At 36.3% G+C, this 25,000-nt stretch overlaps 2 protein-coding genes across 2 annotated transcripts in view; one reads left to right on the top strand and one right to left on the bottom strand.

The window, feature by feature from the left end:
* The window catches only part of LOC136830359 (uncharacterized protein CG3556-like), a 137,891-nt gene that overhangs the window by 4,727 nt on the left and 108,164 nt on the right, over positions 1-25,000 (top strand).
* Positions 2,057-18,117, bottom strand: LOC136830500 (DNA-directed RNA polymerase II subunit RPB1-like). The gene is made up of 3 exons (XM_067090039.1): positions 18,019-18,117; positions 6,799-7,435; positions 2,057-2,265 (listed from the first exon to the last, which is right to left on the bottom strand). The coding sequence occupies exons 1-3, from the start codon at positions 18,115-18,117 to the stop codon at positions 2,057-2,059; spliced, it is 945 nt and encodes a 314-aa protein (XP_066946140.1).

Here is a 25,000-nt window from a genome sequence, read left to right as displayed (position 1 = left end):
CTCACACGTTTTCCCAAAAAAGGTTTCCTCGAACGTTTTCCCAAAACGTTTCCCTAACGACTTCTGTAACGTTTTCTCAAAGATTTTCTCAAACATTTTCCTCAAACGTTTTCTCAAACGTTTCCCTAACGACTTCTCTAACGTTTTCTCAAAGATTTTCTCAAACATTTTCCTTAAACGTTTTCTCAAACGTTTCCCTAATGTTTTCCCAAACGTTTTCCCAATCATTTTCCCAAACGTTTGTATGGGCGAGTTCCATTATGTCACATTCACATCCTTTCCCTCGAATGTAAACAAACCTTCTGGAGTATTTTTTTTTATGCAACGGGTTGTTTTCTGTTAAGAGAATGTTTTTTTTCTAATATGAGAATGTTCACAAGCTCAATACGCTCATGTATGTTTGTGTGTTTGTGTGTGTGTATGTATGTGTGTATGTTTTTTATAGATCTGTTTTTTCATTTGGCAAATGATTATTGTATCCTATGTTGTATCATGATTTTGTATCCAGACATATCAGAGGAATCTCTATTGTCCTTTATTGTCAATTATTCCATTTCCTTTATTATATCCTATCTCCCCATCCTCCTTTGTCAAATCCTCCTTTGTCAAATCCCCCTTTGTCCAATCCTCATTTGTCAAATCCTCATTTGTCAAAGCCTTCTTGAACCTCTTTATCACGTTTTTCAAATCCTATTTTGTTATATCCTAATTTTTTCCACTCAGATACCCCAAATCCTTAACAGGCCAATTTTGGGTTATCCTTCATCCTTCTACTTTGCTACCGGAGGACTCAGTTTGAGAGAGAGAGAGAGAGAGAGAGAGAGAGAGAGAGAGAGAGAGAGAGAGAGAGAGAGAGAGAGGAAAGGTCCTGTTTGTTTTAGGGCCAAGGTTAATGGACTATATAGGCGTCGTAGTGACTCTCTCTCTCTCTCTCTCTCTCTCTCTCTCTCTCTCTCTCTCTCTCTCTCTCTCTCTCTCTCTCTCTCTGTAAAAATGGTCACGTGCGAAAGTTGTCGAGAGAGAGAGAGAGAGAGAGAGAGAGAAAGAGAGAGAGTTATCCATAATGTATAATGAACGAAGCGTCCATATGTTGCCAGCTGTTCATTTTTATGTCTACTCCTTAATATAATAATAATAATAATAATAATAATAATAATAATAATAATAATAATAATAATAATAATAATAAAACATTTATTTCACTTAGAGAGTGTGTCCCTGGGCAATTTGCTGTCAGGTCAGGTCCCAGAGGAACAGGGTGGCTAATCAAGTTAGGTCATTCCAGGTGTAACAGGTGAATGTATCCCTTAGTCTCGACTGGAGATTTATACATAAAATATATATATAAAATATATATAATATGAAATATGTATTATATATTATATATTTAATATATATATTTTTAATTCTGGACATCTACACCTAAAAACAGCAACAAAAACAGCTGTACCAACCCCACAGCCGAAACCCCAACAGCCTCGACGAATTACAGCAGAGAAAAACAGCAAAAACAGCTGCTGTGATTACCTCAGGACGAACAGCAGCTCCGGCAAGACGATGCCAGCATGCCAAGAGACATAACTGATAAAGAAGAAGAAGAAGAAGAAGAATGGAATTAAAATGTTTTGACAGAAGAAAGATAGAGGAAGAACCATAAAAGGGGAAAAGATGAAGAGACGAATAAGGGCGAAGCAGAAGGAGGGAAGAGAGAGAGAGAGAGAGAGACAGAGAGATAACAGGGAAATGGAGAGAGAGAGAGGCAGAGAGAAATATGATCAAAGGAAGAATATGATTGAAGAGGATAAGACAAGAGGGAGTAAGAGATTGAATGACACCGAAGGACAATAGGAAAAGAATACGAGGCGAGGGGAAGAAGAAGGAGAAGAAGAAGAAGAAGAAAGGGGAGCCAAAACAAAAACGGAGATAACTGACTCCCATTGTTGTAGAAAAGCCAACTCGAATTTAGGTCTCCCAATTGGTTAATCCTTTTGTGATGAAAGGGGTCCTATTGTGTTGCCCTCACCCCGGCCCCCGACCCATACCCCGTGCCCTCCAGTCAAGGGTATTTTGGGAGTGGTGGCAGAGGGAAGGGCGTGGGCTGTTGGCTGTCAATAGGTGGTGTCAAATTGGCGTGGTCTTGTTTCAACACTTGTGTTCCTGTTTCTGATAGATTGGTGTTGTCATATTGAGGAGTTTTCGTGCCAACGCTGCTGTCAGGTAAGATTGGTGTCTGTGTTGGCTGATGAATGAGTCCATATGCCAGTACTGGTGTCAGGAAAAAATTGGTGTTTCTGATAGATTGTTGTTGTCATATTGAGGAGTTTTCGTGCCAACACTGCTGTCAGGTAAGATTGGTGTCTGTGTTGGCAGATTACTGAGTTCATATGCCAACACTGGTGTCAGAAACACTTGGTGTTTCTGATAGATTTTTGTTGTCAAGTTGATGAATTTTTCTCAACACTGGTGTCAGAAAAGATTGGTGTATCTGTGTTGGCAGATGAATGAGTTTTTATGCCAACATTGCTGGCAGATAAAATTGGTGTTTCTGCGTTGGCAGATGAATGAGTTCTTATGCCAACACTGCTGGTAGATAAAATTGGTGTCTGTCTGGCATATAAGTTGTCAAATGATGAGTTTTATCATAGCATTGCTGTCAGTGAAATTATTTTGTCAGACTAGGGAATTGTTATGCCAACACTGTTGTCAGACAAAATTGTTGTTGAAATTTAATGTTGAATGTTTTTGCCAACATTGCTAGCAAGTGGAATGAGTTTATGTCTCTGATAAATACTTATTGTCAAATTGGTGAGTTCTTGTGCTGCCAGCATTGCTGTCAGGTGTGATTGCTCTTGTTTTTGTGCCACCATTGCTCTGTCAGTGAGGTTATGTGTTGGAAGTAAGCAAACGTCGGCACAATCGAGTTTTCTGTACAGCCGTTACAGCGTATAATAATCAAGGCCACCGAAAACAGATCTATCTTTCGGTGGTCTCGGTATAATGCTGTATGAGCCGCGGCCTGTGAAACTTAAACCACAGCCCGGTGGTGGCCTGGGTTATATCGTTGCCAGATGCACGATTATGGCTAAATTGAACCTTAAATAAAATAAAAACTACTGAGAAGGCTAGAGGGCTGCAATTTGGTATGTCTGATGACTGGAGGGTGGATGATCAACATACCAATTTGCAGCCCTCTAGCCTCAGTAGTTTTTAAGATCTGAGGACGGACAGAAAAAGTGCGGACAGAAAAAGTGCAGACAGGAAAAAGTGCGGACAGAAAAAGTGCAGACAGAAAAAGTGCGGACAGAAAAAGTGCGGACAGAAAAAGTGATTACAGTAAAAAGTTCGGACAGAAAAAAGTGCGGACAGAGAAAAAGTGCGGACAGAAACAAGTGCGGACAGTAAAAAGCGCGGACAGAAAAAAGTGCGGACAGAGAAAAAGTGCGGACAGAGAAAAAGTGCGGACAGAAACAAGTGCGGACAGTAAAAAGCGCGGACAGAAAAAAGTGCGGACGGACAGACAAAGCCGGCACAACAGTTGCAGACAGGCGTGACAAAAACTATGGTCACGATGACGGCCCAACAGCCAAACAAATGAATGAGAAAAAGTAATAGATATAATAAATAAAAGCAATAAAAAAACAAGTGAACAAAAGGAGTAATAAAAAAACAAAAATAAAGAAAAATAAATAAATAAAAAAAGTAAAGAAACAGCAATTAAAATCTACGAAAAAGATCGAATTACAAAAAAAAAAATCACCTGTATTTTTCTGAAGGTAAGAAATATGAGAGAGTATAGCTTTCCCCCACCCCTATAACCCCCACACCCCAAAGTCCCCTCTCTCTCTCTCTCTCTCTCTCTCTCTCTCTCTCTCTCTCCCCCCGGTGTCTGTCCTTCCAATGACCTTACGGAGAGAAGAAGGCAACGTGGAACAGGCAGGATCATAAAGGAGAACTGTGGAGAGAGAGAGAGAGAGAGAGAGAGAGAGAGAGAGAGAGAGAGAGAGAGAGGGGGGGAGAGAGAGAGACATGTGGTCGATGGATTAAAGCATAATTGAATTAGGAAGAGATATTAATTAATCCGAAGAACCTTGTTGATTGGTCACACGTCCTCTCTCTCTCTCTCTCTCTCTCTCTCTCTCTCTCTCTCTCTCTCTCTCTCTATGTATATATATATATAATCCTTCATCCTAAACATCCTGCATTTGTCAATCCTTCTCTCCTATATCGCAGGAGCATCCTACTACCTCCTCCTTTAGGCTGTCTGTCGTAGGATTTCAATCCTATATCAACCCCGAGTCAGGCTGGAATCCTTCCATAGGATTGCAATGACACATCCCAGGGTAGGATTGGGGTTGTACTGTAATGTTGCACACAATAGGATTTTAGGTTTGAGTTTCTAAGGAAGGATAGAGAGAGAGAGAGAGAGAGAGAGAGAGAGAGAGAGAGAGAGAGAGAGAGAGAGAGATCTTTTGGGCTGCACTATAAAAATGCAAACACCAGTAGGATTGAAGCCTCGACTGCTGTTAAAGGTGGTCTCATATCTCCCTTGACAGAGAGAGAAAGAGAGATAGAGAAAGCAAGAGAGAGAGAGAGAGAGAGAGAGAGAGAGAGAGAGAGAGAGAGAGAGAGAGAGAGAGAGCAGGCAAGGGAAAACAAGAAATGTTGACATAACATTGCAGCATTATGGCCGTGTGAGTCTGGGAGACTTCTTGTAGGTTACAAAACCATTTGAATACTGCCTCGCCTTACGTCTCCTTTACGTCTTCCCAAGATAGAAAAGAGAGAGAGAGAGAGAGAGACTGGAGAAAGAGGTGTGAGAAAATGATTGAGAGACAGATAGAGAGAGAGCGAGAAGAGAGAGAGAGAGAGAGAGTGAGGGATAGCAGTAGGAAGCTGCTACCTGCACCCAGGCGTCATTGATTATCGATGCAAAATGAGTAAAATGAGTTTACCAACACAAACACTCTCTCTCTCTCTCTCTCTCTCTCTCTCTCTCTCTCTCTCTCTCTCTCTCTCTCTCTCGCGAAAGAGAGAGAAAGAGAAAGTCTTCCGTATTTGTGAATATTGTCTAAAAAAAAACTTTCTCATTAAGAGATTGAAAACATTTTAAAACCACATAACAATAAGAGAGAGAGAGAGAGAGAGAGAGAGAGAGAGAGAGAGAGAGAGAGAGAGAGAGAGATACTTCTATTCTGATTGCCCTGGCTGACGATGTCAAATTGGTATTATTATGTACTCGCCTGAGTCAGTCATTTGTTTGTTTGTTTGTTTACAAGATTTCCCAAAGAAAATTGCGGGTGGATTTTGGCCTAATTTTTTTCGGGGGGAGGAGGGGGCCCATGGCCCAGGGACCGAATTGGTGAGATTTTGAGGGTAATTTGTAACTACAGTATTTGATGTTGATATATATATGTATATATATATATATATATATATATATATATATATATATATATATATATATATATATATATATATATATATATATATATACATACGAGTACAGATGACTTCAAATACCTTTCAACATAATAATAATAATAATAATAATAATAATAATAATAATAATAACAAGAAAATTCCAGATTCATTCCCAGTCTGAACAAAATGCCAAATGGAATGCACCCTTCCCCTCCTTCCAAATATTCTTAGGCCCCTACACCCACTCGTGACTAAAGGTGTGTAATTCGACCCTTACCTGGTAACAAGAGAGGGGGAGGGTGGGGAGATTTATTAAGGGGTAGGGGGAGGAGGAAAGGGGAGGGGTAAAACCCACCCCCCCTTCTGCTGCTTAGGCCTAAGAGCAGTAGCGGAATATTCAGCAGGAGTTTCTAAGGCTTTGGTAAAGCCTGGCTTATGAGAGTTTAGGAGGGATTTGCTTATGTTTGTGAAGTTTGTGATAATGCTACGTTGCATCGGGTTTGTGTGTGTGTTTGTTTTGAAGTGCGTTTATGTTAGGTCGTGTGTGTTTGTGTGTGTGTATGTGTGTATGTGTATTAATACATGAATTTATTTCTATATACGTTTCTATTACGCAATCATTGACTGCGTATTTATTTTGAAGGCTGGTATTGTAACGTATTAAACAAGAATTACGTTTAGATACAGCGTGTGTATGTTTGTGTATATGTATGTGTGTATGAATAGATGTGTTTATTTTGAAGGCTGGTGTTGTTTTAAAACACGAATTGCGTTTAAATACACCGTATGTAGTGTATGTTTGTGTAAATGTGTGTTTGTGTGTATGAATACATGAATATTTGTGTATATAAGTTCATATTATGCCTTCATTAACTGTGTTTATTTTGAAGGTGGTTGTTATAACGTATTAAACAAGAGTTTATTTTTAAATACGACGTGTGTATGTGTATGTATATATGTGTATGAATACATGAATTTGTTTATATATACGTATATATTACGCCATGATTTATAACAATGAAATAATAAGAAAATGTATTGACAATACTCACACGCAAGAACGCCAATGACTTCATACGTATTTAAAAATACATGCATACATAATTCGTGTATTTTAATTTTAAATAACTCATCAGGGATAAATAACGATTGGAACTAATGAAAAAAAAATAATGCTAATATGGTTCGTTGTTTTGTCAGACATTTTTCTGTTTAAGTGAAAACACGAAGAAGAAGATTTCCTCTCTCTCTCTCTCTCTCTCTCTCTCTCTCTCTCTCTCGCTCTCTCGCTCTCTCTCTCTCTCTCGCTCTCTCTCTCTCTCTCTCTCTCTCTCTCTCTCTCTCCCCCTGGTCTTAATGGCTCGTTGCACGTCCGACCTGACACGCCCATGCGTCGGAGAAAAGATCCACGTTGTTTGTTTGTTTCCGGGGGCGTGGGTGTGGTTGTATGAGGCGTGGTTGCGTGAAGTGTGGGCGTGGGTTGTGAATTATGGGCGTGGTTGTACGAAGTGTAGGCGTGGTTATATAAAGTGTGGGCGTGGTTGTATAAAGTGTGGGCGCGGTTGTATAAAGTGAGTGAGTAAAGTGCGTGGGCGGGGTTGCATAAGCTGTGGGCGTCGCTTAATGAAATGTGGGTGGAATTGTACTGTGTGTGGGCGTGGATGTATAGTGTGGGCGTACTTGTATGAAGTGTGGGCATGGCTGTATAAAGTGTGGGCGCGGTTGTATAAAGCGTTAGAGTGTGGGCGTGGTTATATAAATGTGGGCGCGGCTGCAAAAGGTGGTAAATTGTGGGCGTGGTTTCATTAAGTGTGGGCGTCGTTGTATGAAGTATTCTCGTGTTTGTATAAAATGTGGGCGTAGGTGGAATGCTTGGGGGCGTGGTTGTGTAAACTGTGGGTGTAGTTGGATTGCTTGCGGGCGTGGTTGTATGAAGTGTGGGCGTAGTTGGATTGCTTGCGGGCGTGGTTGTATGAAGTGTGGGCGTAGTTGGATTGCTTGCGGGCGTGGCTCCCTGGAATAATTAGGCATGTGTTTAGTTGTTTATTATTGGGCGTTTACCAATTTGCGTACGCGTGGGCGTGGCTTTAATCACTGGTTATCTTGTTTCTGGGCGTGGCATTGTGGGGAGGGGTGATTACTGATTGAAGTGTGGGCGTGGGCGAAGCTGCCTTGTGTGGGCGTGGGCGTAGAACCCAAACACAGGGTTGCAACTAAAGAGGACCGTTCAGGGCCATCACTTGCTTGTCCAGTGTTATTTATGGAACGCTTAGAGTCTCTCTCTCTCTCTCTCTCTCTCTCTCTCTCTCTCTCTCTCTTTCAATTATCATTCTGCCTTTTTCAAAGTCAATCTGTATTTTAGTCAAGTTCTGACATGCTCCCTCTTCTTCTCTCTCTCTCTCTCTCTCTCTCTCTCTCTCTCTCTCTCTCTCTCTGTCGAAAGCTGTGTTGGGACACATGGATCTCTCTCTCTCTCTCTCTCTCTCTCTCTCTCTCTCTCTCTCTCTCTCTCTCAATTATCATTCTTCTTTTTCAAAGTCAATCTCTATTTTATTCAAGTTCAAGTCTCTCTCTCTCTCTCTCTCTCTCTCTCTCTCTCTCTCTCTCTCTCTCTCTCTCTCTCATAGCAACCAATATAAAATTAAGGTCAATCACCTTTTGTTTTATTTACAAAAAAATATCTAACCCATTCCCACCAAACCACTCAAGTATCATTAAAAAACCTGATTTAAAAAACAGAAAAAAAAAACAATAGACATCGAGTCAAACAAAAGCGAAATAAACAACAGGAATAACCAGACATATAAAAAAAATAAAAAAAAGAGAAACAATACCAGAAATCGAGAGCAGGTTCGCCTGAGAAACAATCGTGTCTTTCCCAAGGTATCGTATGCCTTTGCTGGGAAGGTGTGGGAATATTTTTGGGTATTATTTGTGTGAGGGGGTTTTGGGACAGGTTTGAAACGTGAATGTCGACAGGTATGGACGTCTGTGGGAGAGAGGAGGTGTATTTCTCTCTCTCTCTCTCTCTCTCTCTCTCTCTCTCTGTGTGTGTGTGTGTGTGTCAGTAATTCTTTTGCCTCTTTCAAAGTCTGTCTTTATTTCACACAGGCTCTGATATACTGTACATCATCTCTCTCTCTCTCTCTCTCTCTCTCTCTCTCTCTCTCTCTCTCTCTCTCTCTCTCATCTCTTGCAAGAGTCAATCTGTATTTTACACAGGCTGATATTATGCTTCCTCTCTCTCTCTCTCTCTCTCTCTCTCTCTCTCTCTCTCTCTCTCTCTCTCTCACAGGCTCTGAAATGACTCTCTCTCTCTCTCTCTCTCTCTCTCTCTCTCTCTCTCTCTCTCTCTCTCTCTCTCTCTCTCTGTTCGTTAGGCTTTTAGTTCAGTTTTTGTCAGACCTATGTATCGTCAATAATAATAATAATAATAATAATAATAATAATAATAATAATAATAATAATAATAATAATAATAATAATACTTTAAAAATTTTTCATCAATTATTTTTAGGTAATGAAACAGTCTAGGATTTTTCCACAAGATCAATTTCAGCCTGAAATACGAAATTCCTATCACCCCTAACCCCCTTCAGTACAAACTGGCAACGGGTAAGAAGCATCACATCTACCCAGGAAGAACCATTTGGCCCTGGAAATCACAGAGTGCCAAAAATATAAACGGTGCCACAAATACCACAATTATGTTGGAAAAATGGTGCCTAGCTCAGGGGAACTTCCTTTCAAATATGGAAATTAGGGACTGTGGCCCACCCCCAAAATGTGTTATGGCTTTCATACAGGAAACACACACACATATATATGTATCTATATGTATATTTGTTTATTTATATTGATTCATATCTATAATATGCATATTTATATATACATATACATATATATGTATATACATACATAAACATACATACATAAACATACATACATACTTGCATACACACACACCCAGACAAATTAATTAAGGAGAGAAAAGTTCCACCCTCGGGGATTAGAGAGAGAGAGAGAGAGAGAGAGAGAGAGAGAGAGAGAGAGAGAGAGAGAGAGAAACCCCATTTACCAAATTGATAATACGTTAAACTCCTTAATTCATGCCTTTTGATTTGAGGTGGGGAAAGTCTCAAATATATATATTCATATTCATATTCCCGTCGATATCAATCATTTGAGGACAATCTCCACCCTCCACAGTTTAATTCCCACTCTCCCAAGTATTATTCCACCGTCAGAAAATCGTATATTGGGAATTTAGGTATGAAATGCGTAAGGAATCTTTCATTTTCGAAATCTATTATTCATTCCCCCTGTTCTCCTCTCGACTTTGATGGAGGGATTTGTAATGTTTCTCTCTCTCTCTCTCTCTCTCTCTCTCTCTCTCTCTCTCTCTCTCTCTCTCTCTCTCTCTCTCTCTTTTCTTGACGTTTCTGATTCTCGTTTCATTCGATGGTGAGGTTTTATTTTTTCTGTCTGTGATGTTGGTGGGAGTTCCTGCGTGTGTTTTTGGAAATAATGCGATGGTGATGTTTGTGTGTGTTCGGAATGGGATGGGATATTCTCTGGTTTTTGTGGAGAGGATGTGTATGTGTGTATGTATGCATGTATGTATGTATGTATGTGTGTATATGTATGTATATATATATATATATATATATATATATATATATATATATATATATATACATACATATGTATATATATATGTGTATATATATATATATATATATATATATATATATATATATATATATATATATATATAATATTGCCGGGAAAATGACATAACAAACTGATTAATGTATGAGAATTTCTAATAAAAAAATTACGCACTGTATATTACAACTTTCATGACAGGCATTATGCACGGACACCAGAATATATTACAGCATAAATTACATTATGAATGAAATAGTTTTCCAGACATTATAATGAAGTCGAATACAGTATCTGTCATTTTTTTTGACAAGGCAATTACAGCATTACAGTAAAATCATTACATTACAGTTTGAACTTATATTTGTAGTTTCGTAATTTTTACCAACTTTATGTATGATTTTTTTGAGTTACAGGATTTTTCCCTGTAACTGTGAGGAAGTTCTGTAATACGTATGAATGAATATCTGACACAGTTAAATGAAGTCAGTTCATCATAAGGGGAAGGGAGGAAGGGGATGTGGAATGGGAGGTGGAAGGGGAGGGGGGGAGGAAAAGAGGGAAGGGGAAGTCTACGGGCAGCACCAGCCCCATTTATCTTCCGCTGTGCAAACAAACAAACAAACAAAACGTTTCAGAGTTCTAGTATCATATAGACAGCGAGTCAGATTTTCAATAAATGAATTTCTAGCGAGCGAAGAATGGCCACAGATAGGGGGTTGGAAAAGAAATATTTCTCTCAAATATTAATTCGTAAATGAATATATGCATGAATTTAAATTTGGATTTAAATATACTCAGTTATAGGGCTTAGCGTGTCAGCGACGAAAATTGGGTCCCTTAATCCGTGGAAGGCAGAATCAGAATTCATCTTTTGAATTGATTTGTGTCTTAATTTTTTGGAATTTCTTTTTAAGAAATTAATCAGGGAATTGTTATGTTTGTTTTATGGAGGCCGCATATCTCCGCTAATACTTAGCACTTCACGAATCTCCCATTCTCTCCCCATGACCCTTCCACTCTCCCCAAAATAGGTCAATTCTCCCCCAAATATTTGAGAATTATTTTTGTAAGAAATTGATCACAGGATTGGTATGTTTATTTTATGGAGGCCGCAAACTTCCGCCAATGCTTAGCAGTTCACGAATCTCCCATTCTCTCCCCATGGCCCCTCCACTTTCCCCAAAATAGGTCCATTCTCCCCCAAAATATTTAAGAATTATTTTTATAAGAAATGGAACCCGGGATTGTTATAATTGTTGTACGGAGGCCGCACATCTCTGCCAATGCTTAGCAGTTCATAAATCTCCAATTCTCTCCCCATGAACCCTCCACTCTCCCCAAAATAGGGCCATTCTCCCCCAAATATTTAAGAATTATTTTTATAAGAAATTGATCTCGAGATTGTTATATTTGTTTTATGGAGGCCGCAAATCTCCGCCAATGCTTAGCAGTTCACGAATCTCCCATTCTCTCCCCAGGGCCCCTCCGCTTTCCCAAAAATAGGTCCATTCTCCACAAATATTTACATTCGTATCAGACCCCAAATCTTGTCTCTTGTTGTTGTTAGAAGGTCCAACGTTGGTCAAGCTTGCGTAAAAATCATATATCTTCTGTCAAACAGACAAAACACAAAAGATTATAGAAGGGAATTACATGAAGATTCCATAACGAAAGTGACTGGCAATAACTTGTATGTTCTGTAATGGCGTAATTTATTTAAACAAAGTTCCAATCTAATTTCGATTCTGATGTAAAATTGCCAATCACGGCTGTAATTAGTTTTCCGTATTTGTATCAAATTATTACAGAAATTTCCCTAAATACATATTACAGGACATAGAACAATCTTTAAGACTGTACTTTGATTATGTATTCTGTAATTTCGAAATCTAGATAAACAAAATTCCAAGTTAATTTTGATTGATGCAATCAAATTTTCACTCATGACTGTATTTTATTTTCCGTAACTGTATCAAAAGATTACAGAAATTTTCCTGAATACAGATTACAGGACATTAATCAATCTCTAAGGCTGCAATTTAGTTAGATAAGTGGCTGTTTGAACGTAAACTTAGTAAATTGAACTGAATTGAAATGAATATAGAATTTAGGCCAAAGGCCAACCACTGGGACCTATGAGGTCATTCAGTGCTGAAACGGAAATTGAGAGTAGGAGGTTTGAAAGGTGTAACAGGAGGAAAACCTCAAAGCAGTTGCACTATGAATCAGTTGTTAGAAGAGGGCTAAGGAAAGTAAGGTGGAAGAAAGAGAATATGAAAGGAGGTACAGTAAAAGGAACGAAAGGGGTTGCAGCTAGGACCCATGGAAGGCACGCTGCAAAGAACCTTAATGCCTACAGTGCACCGCACGAGGTGCACTGACGGCACTAACCCCCTACTTAGTCAATACAGTTATTAATATTGATACCTCGAAAATGACTTAAAAACTGATCAGGTAATGAAGAATCTCTGACGAATATCTGAACTTCTAAACCAGAATCTATTCGTCAGCACATTTTCCTGACTGCAAAAAAGCCCACGTTGCAGATAAAAATGACAATTTGCAACAGCTTAAAAAAAAAAAAAAGTCATATTGGAACTCAGCTGAAATAGAGGAACTTACAAAATGAAAACGGAATAGGTCGTCTGGTTAAAAAAAAAAAAAAAAAAAAAAATTTGGTGAGCTAAACTTCAGATTGGCGAACGCCACACTTAAATATTAAAAAAATCTATGAATATATATTAATGATATTGGAGAGATGAGATTATTTAAATGGTAAATCTGAACGTATTAATATCTCCTAAATGAATTATGGGAAAAGATTTAGTCCCTAAATTTTTGGATGAATTTGAAACTCTGGGTAATGTGGTTCAGTTCGATGAGTTGGTGGTAGAAAGTATTTTTTGTCAGTTTCGATTAAATGATAAATTACTTATCATTTGTATGGATCACAGGGTAAGCTATTTATCATCAGTTCGGATTACAAGATGAATTATGTATCATTAGTAAGAATTACGGGATAAATCATTGCGAGATGAATTGTATCGTATGTTAATGTCAATACTGAATGCTCTCTCAGTTTTAAGGGTGGATATTACTCTCTCTCTTTCTCTCTCTCTCTCTCTCTCTCTCTCTTTAAAGGATAGCAAGTTATCAGAAGATTCTGTAGTTAGGTCCTCTCTCTCTCTCTCTCTCTCTCTCTCTCTCTCTGTTTAAAGGATAACAAGTTATCAGAAGATTCTGTAGTTAGGTCTCTCTCTCTCTCTCTCTCTCTCTCTCTCTCTCTCTCTCTCTCTCTCTCTCTCTCTGTTTAAAGGGTAGGAAGTTATCAGGAGATTCTGTAGTCAGGTCCTCTCTCTCTCTCTCTCTCTCTCTCTCTCTCTCTCTCTCTCTCTCTCTCTCTCTCTCTCTCTCTCAGTTTAAAGGGTAGGAAGTTTTCAGAAGATTCTGTAGTTAGGTCTTCTCTCTCTCTCTCTCTCTCTCTCTCTCTCTCTCTCTCTCTCTCTCTCTCTCTCTCTCTCTCTCTGTTTAAAGGGTAGGAAGTTATCAGGAGATTCTGTAGTCAGGTCCTCTCTCTCTCTCTCTCTCTCTCTCTCTCTCTCTCTCTCTCTCAGTTCAGTTTTAAAGGGTAGGAAGTTTTCAGAAGATTCTGTAGTTAGGTCTTCTCTCTCTCTCTCTCTCTCTCTCTCTCTCTCTCTCTCTCTCTCTCTCTCTCTCTCTCTCTCTCTCTCTCTCTGTTTAAAGGGTAGGAAGTTATCAGGAGATTCTGTAGTCAGGTCCTCTCTCTCTCTCTCTCTCTCTCTCTCTCTCTCTCTCTCTCTCTCTCTCTCTCTCTCTCTCAGTTTAAAGGGTAGGAAGTTATCAGAAGATTCTGTAGTTAGGTCTTCTCTCTCTCTCTCTCTCTCTCTCTCTCTCTCTCTCTCTCTCTCTCTCTCTCTCTCTCAGTTTAAAGGGTAGGAAGTTATCAGGAGATTCTGTAGTCAGGTCCTCTCTCTCTCTCTCTCTCTCTCTCTCTCTCTCTCTCTCTCTCTCTCTCTCTCTCTCTCTCTCTCTCTCAGTTTAAAGGGTAGGAAGTTATCAGGAGATTCTGTAGTCAGGTCCTCTCTCTCTCTCTCTCTCTCTCTCTCTCTCTCTCTCTCTCTCTCTCTCTCTCTCTCTCTCACAAACAAGTAATAAGCCATAATCAAAGTCAAAAGACCAAAAGAAAGCTTTACATAAGGTTTCCTGTCCTCTTAGTGATAAGAGGCTTAGCTATTACTTACAAGAGGGACGATTGACTGATCCTCTTAGTATGCAGGAGAAGGTGGTATTATTATTATTATTATTATTATTATTATTATTATTATTATTATTATTATTATTATTATTATTATTATTATATGTATGTATATAAATATATATAGTATATATATGTACTCGTATATATACACAAATATATACATTAAGACATACACATCAATTAATATCGAATTCACTATTCCTTGGGAATAACTCACACATAAGGGGACAAAGCCCAGGTTAGATTCCTGGTAAGGGCAGATACACTTATCAATTATAATTCCCCTTGAGTGTAAGTTATTCCCAAGGTGTAGAGAATTTGATATTAAAAAAAAATATATATGGGGATCATACTATGCTACTTGGTAATGAGAAGCTTGCAGGACTGGTGAAAGAATGTTAAAAGTATTCGACAGTGGAACGGTTTGTAAGTGGATGGAAGAAGGAATGGGGTAATTATGGCATATGGAAGATAGAAAGATGGAATAATGAATATATGGATGATGGAAGATAACGTCTCTCTCTCTCTCTCTCTCTCTCTCTCTCTCTTAAAAATATATATATATATATATATATATATATATATATATATATATATATATATATATATATATATAAATTAAAAGAGAGAGAGAGAGAGAGAGAGAGAGAGAGAGAGAGAGAGAGAGAGAGAGAGAGAGAGAGAGGTTATTTACCATCATCCATATATTCATTGGCACATGGGAGATAGAAAAATTGGAAAAATTGGTATGAGATAGTGGTAGGCCCCCTCCCCAAACACACCCCCCCTCTCTCTCTCTCTCTCTCTCTCTCTCTCTCTCTCTCTCTCTCTCTCTCTCTCTCTTCATTAACAGCTAATCTCACTTCCAAACAGTTCTGCTTAATCAGCAGAATGGTCTCTCCATATCTCTCTATGATTTAATGCACTCTGGAAACTGATTCCCTAGTTCCAGAATAATTCACTGGAATTCTCTCGGCTGGAAATCAAGGTTTAAACCTAATTCTATTGGATCTGAGAGGCAGGCTGTTCCAGCAAGTCATTTAGGATGTCAGTGTACAGAAATGTGAACCTGTTCATTTACTACTGAATGGGGCTGTCAGATCTTGCGTAAAGTCATTCATTAATGCGATTAAGTTCATTCATATATTATAGGAAGTTGTACACATGACCAGCGAAGTTTTTTTTTCGAGTTGAAATGGCTTTAAATTGTCTATTTTTTTTAAAGGGGCAAATGTCGTTTGGTTTAAAGGGACCTGGATAAATAGATATGTTTGAGAAAGGGTAAATTGAATTGATAGCAGAGTTAGTGGATTGGAATTGTATTATTATTATTATTATTATTATTATTATTATTATTATTATTATTATTATTATTATTATTATTATCATTATTTTAAATTTATTTACATATGCCTCCATATATACATTTATATATATATATATATATATATATATATATATATATATATATATATATATATATATATATGTAGAGAGAGAGAGAGAGAGAGAGAGAGAGAGAGAGAGAGAGAGAGAGAGAGGTGTGTCCCCGCGGAATACAAGCACCTCGCCCCGAAATCAAAAAGCGACACCACACAATCAATCAGCGAATTGTGCAATGCAGTAGAAACATCGGCATATCTAAGAGACAGTTTCCAAGCACACTATAGTGAAGCATTGGAGGCCCCGCCCAATTACTCCCTAAGCCCCGCCCACTCGTACGTCTACGTCACCCCTCCATTCACAGAAACGTCAACAAAGACTCTTCATTCAGGAGGAGACGGGATTTGTGACATAATTCACCAGATAAGCTCGACTCCAGACACTTGGTTGGGTGGGGGAGGGAGGGAGGGGGGTTAATTGAACGCGTCACGCATCCGTTGGGTGAGAGGTGTGAGGGTTGAGGGTTGAAGGGTGAATTTGGGGTGAAATGTAGACACCCAAAACCTACCTCACGCGTCTCTATATTCACTTTATTGTTTTTTTTTTTATAGCTTCAATGGCGACTTTGCGGTTTTCCGCGATCGATGTCAGTTGTTGAACGAGGCCCAGTCTTCGGTAAAGTGCCGGTTGTGAGAACAGGGGTTGTGTGTTGTTATTGCTGTTGTTGTTTGTTATTGTTGTAGCTGTTAATGTTAGTGTCATTGTTTTTGATGATGTGTTTGTCTCTGTTTAGCTATTATTATTTTTTTATTTTTTTATTTGTTACTTTATTTATCCCTATTGCTACTTTTATCACTTTTCCCCCCCTGTCATAATTATTGATGTCTACTGTCCCTCTCAGCAGTTTGCTCTCTCTCTCTCTCTCTCTCTCTCTCTCTCTCTCTCTCTCTCTCTCTCTCATTTTAAAATACATTGTCCATATACAAATCCTCATACCTGTTCTCTCTCTCTCTCTCTCTCTCTCTCTCTCTCTCTCTCTCTCTCTCTCTCTTTAAAATACATTATCCATATACCACCTTTTTTTCCCGTACTGCCTCTGTTTTACCTATCCCCAATCTCTCTCTCTCTCTCTCTCTCTCTCTCTCTCCCAATATGTAAAACATTTTCCATGTAACTTTCTCTCTCTCTCTCTCTCTCTCTCTCTCTCTCTCTCTCTCTCTCTCAATATGTAAAACATTGTCCATGTAACCTCTCTCTCTCTCTCTCTCTCTCTCTCTCTCTCTCTCTCTCTCTCTCTCTCAATATGTAAAACATTGTCCATGTAACTTTCTCTCTCTCTCTCTCTCTCTCTCTCTCTCTCTCTCTCTCTCTCTCTCTCTCTCTCTCTCAATATGTAAAACATTGTCCATGTAAACTCTCTCTCTCTCTCTCTCTCTCTGCGTGTGTCCCTTTCTCACTATAAAATACAATATCCACATAACCACCTTTTCACCTATACTCTCTCTCTCTCTCTCTCTCTCTCTGTCTCTCTCTCTCTCTCTCTCTCTCCATACACACACACAGACATAGCGTGACAATGTCCTCTCGAGACAGTCATATTCCCTATTATATTTTTTTTTATTTCTTTAGTATTTCCCCCCTTCGTAGGGGGCCGGTGCTGTTCAATTGACAGACGTCTGGTAGACCGCTCGTTATTTGCGATGTGATTAGGATCGTGCTTTTTTTTTTTTTTTTTTTTTGCATGGGTTATCCACACGTGTTTTGAGGTTGTGTTCAATGGGGGAATATTGCTGTCGAAATTATTATTATTGTTATTATTATTATTATTATTATTATTATTATTATTATTAAAACAAATTCTGCTATTATTATTATTATTATTATTAATATTATTATTATTATTACATTAAAGTTTTTATCTTTGTTAAAATAAATTCTATTATTATTATTATTATTATATTATTATTATTATGCTATAAATGCTATTTTGTTAATACAAATCAATGATAACGTTATTCAAACTTACACAAAAACATTTTTGGCAATGATTTAAAATTACCCAAAAATATTTGTACTTAACCCTTAAAAACATTCACTAATTTCAACCCCTCCCTTAAAAAAACCTTGATAAAGTTCAACCAACCTAAACCCATCTATCTACTCCATTTTGCAAAGCAGCCTTAACCCCTAAACCCGACTAAAACATACAAAAAATAAAAAAAAAAACTATTTTTATACCGTTCAATATCTGTCAAAGTGCTCACGTGTCCTCGCGGGCGGATAACATTCTTCGAAGTGATCGCTTCCAAAGGCTGCCGTCTGGTGGAACGATTATCACCTTTTGGGGACAATTTGCTCTTCATAATTCAACAAGCAAAAGAGCTTGCGCGCACGCATGTGCACGTGTGTGTAAACACGTGCATGCGTAGATGTTTTATGTATATGTACGTATTATTATAGGATATATATAGTGGTAATGTAGATATTTAATGGCGATTTTTTGGAAATATTTTGGCGTAAGATAATTTGACGTCAGATTTTGTTCAGTAAAATATAATAAATTTATTGAAAATGTAATTGATTAAATAAAAATTTAATAAATGTAACTGAATGAAATAAAAAAATAAAAAATTCAAGGTAATTAATAATAATAATAATAATAATAATAATAATAATAATAATAATAATAATAATAATTAATAAATAATAATAATAATAAAAATAATTAATAAATAATAATAATAATAATAATAATAATAATAATAATAATAATAATAATAATAATAATATTTAATAAATAGTATATAATAATAATAATAATAATAATAATAATAATAATAATAATAATAATAATAATAATATTTAATAAATAGTAATAATAATAATAATAATAATAATAATAATAATAATAATAATAATAATAATAATATTTAAAAATAAATTAATAATAATAATAATAATAATAATAATAATAATAATAATAATAATAATAATAATAATAATAATAATATATAAATGCCTGTTTAAAAAAAATCTAATTTGTCTAATTGATCCCTTGTCGGCCCACTTTGCGTGTGTACCTGCGTGCTGGTTTCATTACTCGTGGCGCGCGCGTGTAAATATGCGTGCGTGTTCATTCACGCGTGTTTATTATTACTCTTATTACCGATATTGAACTCTAAGTTACACAAAGAACGCGGTAATCGTTCCACGCGAAGGCCGTCATCGGAAGCGATCCCTCAACGGCATAAATTGCGGGGTGCGAGCGCACGTGAGCACTTTTCATAAATATTGGACGGTTTTAAATTCTCTCTCTCTCTCTCTCTCTCTCTCTCTCTCTCTCTCTCTCTCTCTCTCTCTCTCTCTCTCTTTCTCAGTTTTAAATACGTTGTACATGGTGCCATTCTCTTTACCTGAATATTTCTCTCTCTCTCTCTCTCTCTCTCTCTCTCTCTCTCAGTATAAAAAAATGCATAAAAAAATATTGTCCATATTACCTCTCTCTCTCTCTCTCTCTCTCTCTCTCTCTCTCTCTCTCTCTCTCTCTTACACATAGATATGAAGAAATATCACTAGGATTATAATTGGTCTTTTGAAATATATACTGTATATAAATATATATATGTATATATATATTAATTTTTTCAGTTCAAATTCTGTAATAAAAAAGAATTATCAAATAAACTTGATTAAAAATTACCAAATTAATTATATTTTAAAAAAACTGTAATTTCAAATCACTTTAAATTTAAATGACATATATTAAAAAATCTTAATTATAAGAATAAAAATCATTAGTATCTTATTTTGAATTTAAAATTATAACCTTTCCCATTCTGAATGTCTCGTCTACAAAAACAAATGAATAACTAAATTAAAAAAAAAAATGACAGATTTAGAAGCCAAGCGTTTAATTTAATAACGACGTAATGGAATCCATACGCGTTCCAGACACGGTTCATCTCACATAAAACGATACGTGTCTTGTCTGTCAAAAAGCGTCATTTCATTTGTACGAACGAGGAGTCTTTGTTGACAAATTTCTTCATCTTCTTCTTCTCCTTTCTTAATAAAGGATTTCTGGGACGCTTCTCGCTGACGTTTGTTTGATACGGAGGGGGTTGGTTTTTCGTCTCTCTCTCTCTCTCTCTCTCTCTCTCTCTCTCTCTCTCTCTCTCTCAAGTTTATTTCTCTCTCAAAGCTCACTTATTGCTCTTTCTCAAGTTTATTTCCATCTCTCTCTCTCTCTCTCTCTCTCTCTCAAGTTTATTTCCATCCCAAAACTTATTTCTTTCTCTCTCTCTCTCTCTCTCTCTCTCTCTCTCTCTCTCTCTCTCTCTCTAAAGTTTATTTCTCTCTTAAAGCTTACTTTTCTCTCTCTCTCTCTCTCTCTCTCTCTCTCTCTCTCTCTCTCTCTCTTTCTCTCTCTCTCTCTCTCTCTCTCTCTCTCTCAAAAGTTTATGTCTCTCTCTCTCTCTCTCTCTCTCAAAAGTTTATTTCTCTCTCTCTCTCTCTCTCTCTCTCTCTCTCTCTCTCTCTCTCTCTCTCTCTCTCTCTCTCTCTCTCTCTCTCTTTGTGAATTCTGGTAATCTGAAGTATTGAATGTTCTCTGTATATATTAAGGTGCATCCAGACTACTGTAAAAACATTCCGTCAACACATGTCGGCAACATGTCATACGTCGGAAATACATATTTGCAAAATATCACATGCATGTCAGAAAATGTCTGCAGCATATCGCATACGTGTTGTAAACACATCTGAAACAAATTACATTCATGTCATACACCTGTCTGCAACATATGTTCATGTCTGCAACTTAGCACATACATGTCACACACTCGTGTTTGCACGTTATTACAGAAATGTCACAAAAAAGTCTGCAACATATCACATACATGGCACGAACATGTTGATAACTTATCGCATACACATCACTAACAAATTGAAATGTCGACGAATCTATATCCAGCGCTGGATAACCATATGAAGCCACTGGTTAGGTACCAAACAAGTTGTCGACATGTATCCAACATGTTTGTGATGAGTATGTGACATGTTTTAGACATGTGCTTGTGACATGTTTTGCTGTAGTGTGGATGAGCCTTTGTTCTTTCATGAGTGTAATGTGTTATTATATAAATATATATATATATATATATATATATATATATATATATATATATATATATGTATATATATATATATATATAGATACTTACTGTAGAAGCGTATCTTTAACCAGTAATTACAGCAAATCTGCCATTACTGAATCTTTGATTGCACTCAAATGTTTTCTTTGTGCCTTCATCTTTTATTCAAGAAGAAGACTCAATATTAATACATCGTTAGAAACCACAACAGCGCTGTGGTTGCTTTTAGCGCCACGGTAAAAAAAATCCTATCAATAATTCCTGCCCTAAGCTCCTTTGTCGAAGAGTCGAGAGTGAAGTGGGTTCAAATATTTCGGACCGATTTTAGAAGATTTCTTGAAGCCTTTAGAGCTTTTATTTTTATTTATTATTGAACTCTCTCTCTCTCTCTCTCTCTCTCTCTCTCTCTCTCTCTCTCTCATTTTCAAATATTTTGGACCAAGATTTCTTGAAGGCGTCAGGGTTTTTTTATTTATTATTGAACGCCCTCAGGTTTACTCTCTCTCTCTCTCTCTCTCTCTCTCTCTCTCTCTCTCTCTCTCTCTCTCTCTCTCTCTCTCTATGTATGTCAGAGTGTTTGGATACTTAACAAAGATTTAGAAACTCAAAGTGATTAATCCATAAAAAACCACAAGGAATCTTAGACTCAGACAGATAGATAGATAGATAGATAGATAGATAGATAGATAGATAGAAAGTCATATAGATAGATAGATGGATAGATAAAGGAAGTATCTGACAAACAAGTCTAACATCGTCTCAAATGTTTTGAAAGATTATCAGTATCATTATTATTATTATTGTTATTATTATTATTATTATTATTATTATTATTATTATTATTATTCTCTCTTTCTCCCCCACCCTTTTGCGACCTGCTACAGTCGACTATCTATCAGATACATTAGTCATTGTTTAGGTAACAGTCACAGTAGATTTTGACGAAACAATTCATATCGACCCGTCCCCGCTAGGAATCGAACTTGGGAACTTAAGTACGGTCGTGATTGTGTATAACTGTTTACACCACTAGGACACCAAAGAGAGAGAGAGAGAGAGAGAGAGAGAGAGAGAGAGAGAGAGAGAGAGAGAGAGTCCCAATTCACTTATACAATTCAACGAATTCTCTGCCTTATTGAAAACGTAAGCTAAAAGTTTGTTTACAAATCGATAGGCCAAAAGAGAGAGAGAGAGAGAGAGAGAGAGAGAGAGAGAGAGAGAGAGAGAGAGGAAGTCCCAATTCGCTTATACAATTCAACGAATTCTCTGCCATATTGAAAACATTAGCTAAAAGCTTATATAGAAATCTATGAACTAGAGAGAGAGAGAGAGAGAGAGAGAGAGAGAGAGAGAGAGAGAGAGAGATTCCAAATCGATTCTCCATGATGCAATCTGTCCCCAAAGTCGGGTCCCCTTGTGAATAAAGGTGAGTCACGTGACAGACAAACGGCTGACAAGACGAGACGTGTTCGATGTATGAGAATCTTTTTGTCTGAGACAAGTATTAATCACGTTTGGTTTTCTTAATTTATTCATTTATTTATAAATTTATCCAGCTATTTATTTATTTAGAGATATATTTATCTGTTTACTTATATATATATGTGTGTGTGTGTGTATGTGTATGTATGCATCATATATATATATATATATATATATATATATATATATATATATATATATATATATATATATATATATATATATATATATATATATATATCCCTTCAAATTTTGAATCCAAGTTGAAATAAGCAATATGACAGCATTTCTCAAAGCTAAAATATTATTCTTTATCGTGACAATGGAACAATATATATATCTTTTACGACAAAACAATGGAAGTTTCATCATTCTTTTACAGATTTACAAAATAAATAATAACAGAACAATGTATTGTAAACACACTCAGTAAATCTTATAATATATATATATATATATATATATATATATATATATATATATTATAAGATTTACTGAGTCTGTTTACAATATTTATATGTATACATACAGAACAATATATTGTAAACAGCTAACATTATATTATAATACATATATTTACAGAATACATTTTTACAGACCCAGTCAATCTTGCTGAGCTGAGCTGTGACTCATACAAGCAACAGATAGAAATGTCAGAGAAATGCCTAGTAAATAATTTCCTGTGTTGTTTCTTGAATTTTTAATCCTCAGGTATTGTTTCTCGGTTTTTAAAAAGCCTCAGTGTTGAGTCTTGATTTTTTGTATCAAGTATTGTTTCTCTGTTTTGAAAGCAAGTGTTTTTTTTTTATTGATTTTCAAGTCTCAAGTATTGTCTCTTGATTTTTGCCTGGATTTTTTAAACCCAAGTATTGTTGCTTGATTTTTAAAACTTGTATTGTTGCTTGATTTTTAAAACTTGTATTGTTGCTTGATTTTTAAAATTTAAGTGGTGTTTCTTGATTTTTAAAATTCAAATGTTTCTATGATTTTTACAGCTCCAGTATTGTTTCTTGAATTCAAAACTCAAGGATTTTCCTTCATTCCTAAAACTCAGTATTGTTTATTGATTTTTAAAACAGTATTGTTTCTTGAATTTAAAAAAGTAGTGTTTCTTGATTTTGAAACCCCTATATTTTTTTCTTTTAATTTTTAAAGCTCAAATGTTTTTCTTGGTTGTAAAAACTCAAGTGTTTTTCTTGATTTCTAAAAATCAGTATTGTTTCTTAATTTCTAAAAATCAGTATTGTATCTTGATTTCTAAAACTCAGTATTGTATCTAGATTTTGAAATTCCAATATAGTTTTTCTTTTCTAATACTACCCTGTGATTGCATTCATCCCGGACGATTTCAACCGGATCGCATCTATAATATTCTCCCTTTTCCCGACATAGAAAAAGTTGAATTTATATTCGATAAACATTTCAATTCACTGACATTTTGTTCTGCTTTCATATTTGCTTAGCTGAATACAGCTCCGGGCTTATCGCGGCTTTTGAAATCGCTACAAAAATTTTATGTAGTCTCTGAAATCATCTGGTTTATGGGAAATAGAATATATGTATCTTTTGTTCTGTCACGTATTTGTTCATTTATTTATTTTGTTTGCTTTTTGTTTGCTTGCCAACAATTTTTATTTATCAAAAGACATAAACCAGACGATAGGAACTTCATAATTTTTTTTAGAAATGTTATAGATATTTTTTCTTTGCATGAATTAATCTTTCATTTCTTAGACACGCATTCTGTTCCGTGGAATAATAATAATAATAATAATAATAATAATAATAATAATAATAATAATAATAATAATAATAATAATAATAATAATAATAATAATAATAATAATAAAACTATTCTTGTTACAGAAGTAACGTCTTATCCAATATGCAAAAATTGATTTAGTCTTTAATATTATTCGTAGATTCAGTTGCTTTTAATTTTCTAATTAATAATAATAATAATAATAATAATAATAATAATAATAATAAGTAACAACTTATCCTATATGCAAAAAAGTTATTGATTTTCTAACACTCTTCATAAAATTAATTGTTTTTTTTACGTGTTTATCCATATTTCCTGATTGATTTAGATATCTACGCTCATTGATCTTACCGAGGAGACCTCGTCGTTTCCCACAAAGGAATGCATCATCACGTAACGAGCGAGCTATTACTCGCCTGAACGTGTTTATTCAACGCTTTATTGATCTGTATTTCACAGTCAGATACTGCAGTGGAAAAAGAATTGGCGGTTTGCGCATGCGCGCAGCGTTTGTTACGTACGTCTGGGATTAATGTGCACAAGTCCGGTGTCTGTTCTGCTCTCTCTCTCTCTCTCTCTCTCTCTCTCTCTCTCTCTCTCTCTCTCTCTCTCTCTCTCTCTCTAGAGTATGATTTGTTTGTGCAGCGTTCACACAAACATAGACACATTGGTTTTGAACATTCCTTTAAGTTCGTTTTAAAAAATGGTTTTATTTTCTCTCTCAGAGAGAGAGAGAGAGAGAGAGAGAGAGAGAGAGAGAGAGAGAGAGAGAGAGAGAGAGAGAGTTAATTACTTATATAGCAGTTCACACAGATTGGTTTTAAATATTTAGTCAAATTCAATCTG

This window comes from Macrobrachium rosenbergii, chromosome 46 (genome assembly GCF_040412425.1).
Source record: "Macrobrachium rosenbergii isolate ZJJX-2024 chromosome 46, ASM4041242v1, whole genome shotgun sequence".
Taxonomy (NCBI): Eukaryota; Metazoa; Arthropoda; class Malacostraca; order Decapoda; family Palaemonidae; genus Macrobrachium; species Macrobrachium rosenbergii.
Note: the sequence above shows the minus strand (reverse complement) of the source record. Positions and strands in the feature narration are given on the sequence as shown.

Excerpts from the sequence above, each read along its gene's own strand:
- LOC136830500 (XM_067090039.1), bottom strand. The coding sequence starts at position 18,117 with ATGAAGAGCAAATTGTCCCCAAAAGGTGATAATCGTTCCACCAGACGG. Across the intron at positions 7,436-18,018 it reads TTATCCGCCCGCGAGGACAC|GGAGCCACGCCCGCAAGCAA; the intron begins GTGAGCACTTTG and ends TAATTATTCCAG. Across the intron at positions 2,266-6,798 it reads CCGACGCATGGGCGTGTCAG|TACTGGCATATGGACTCATT; the intron begins GTCGGACGTGCA and ends TCCTGACACCAG.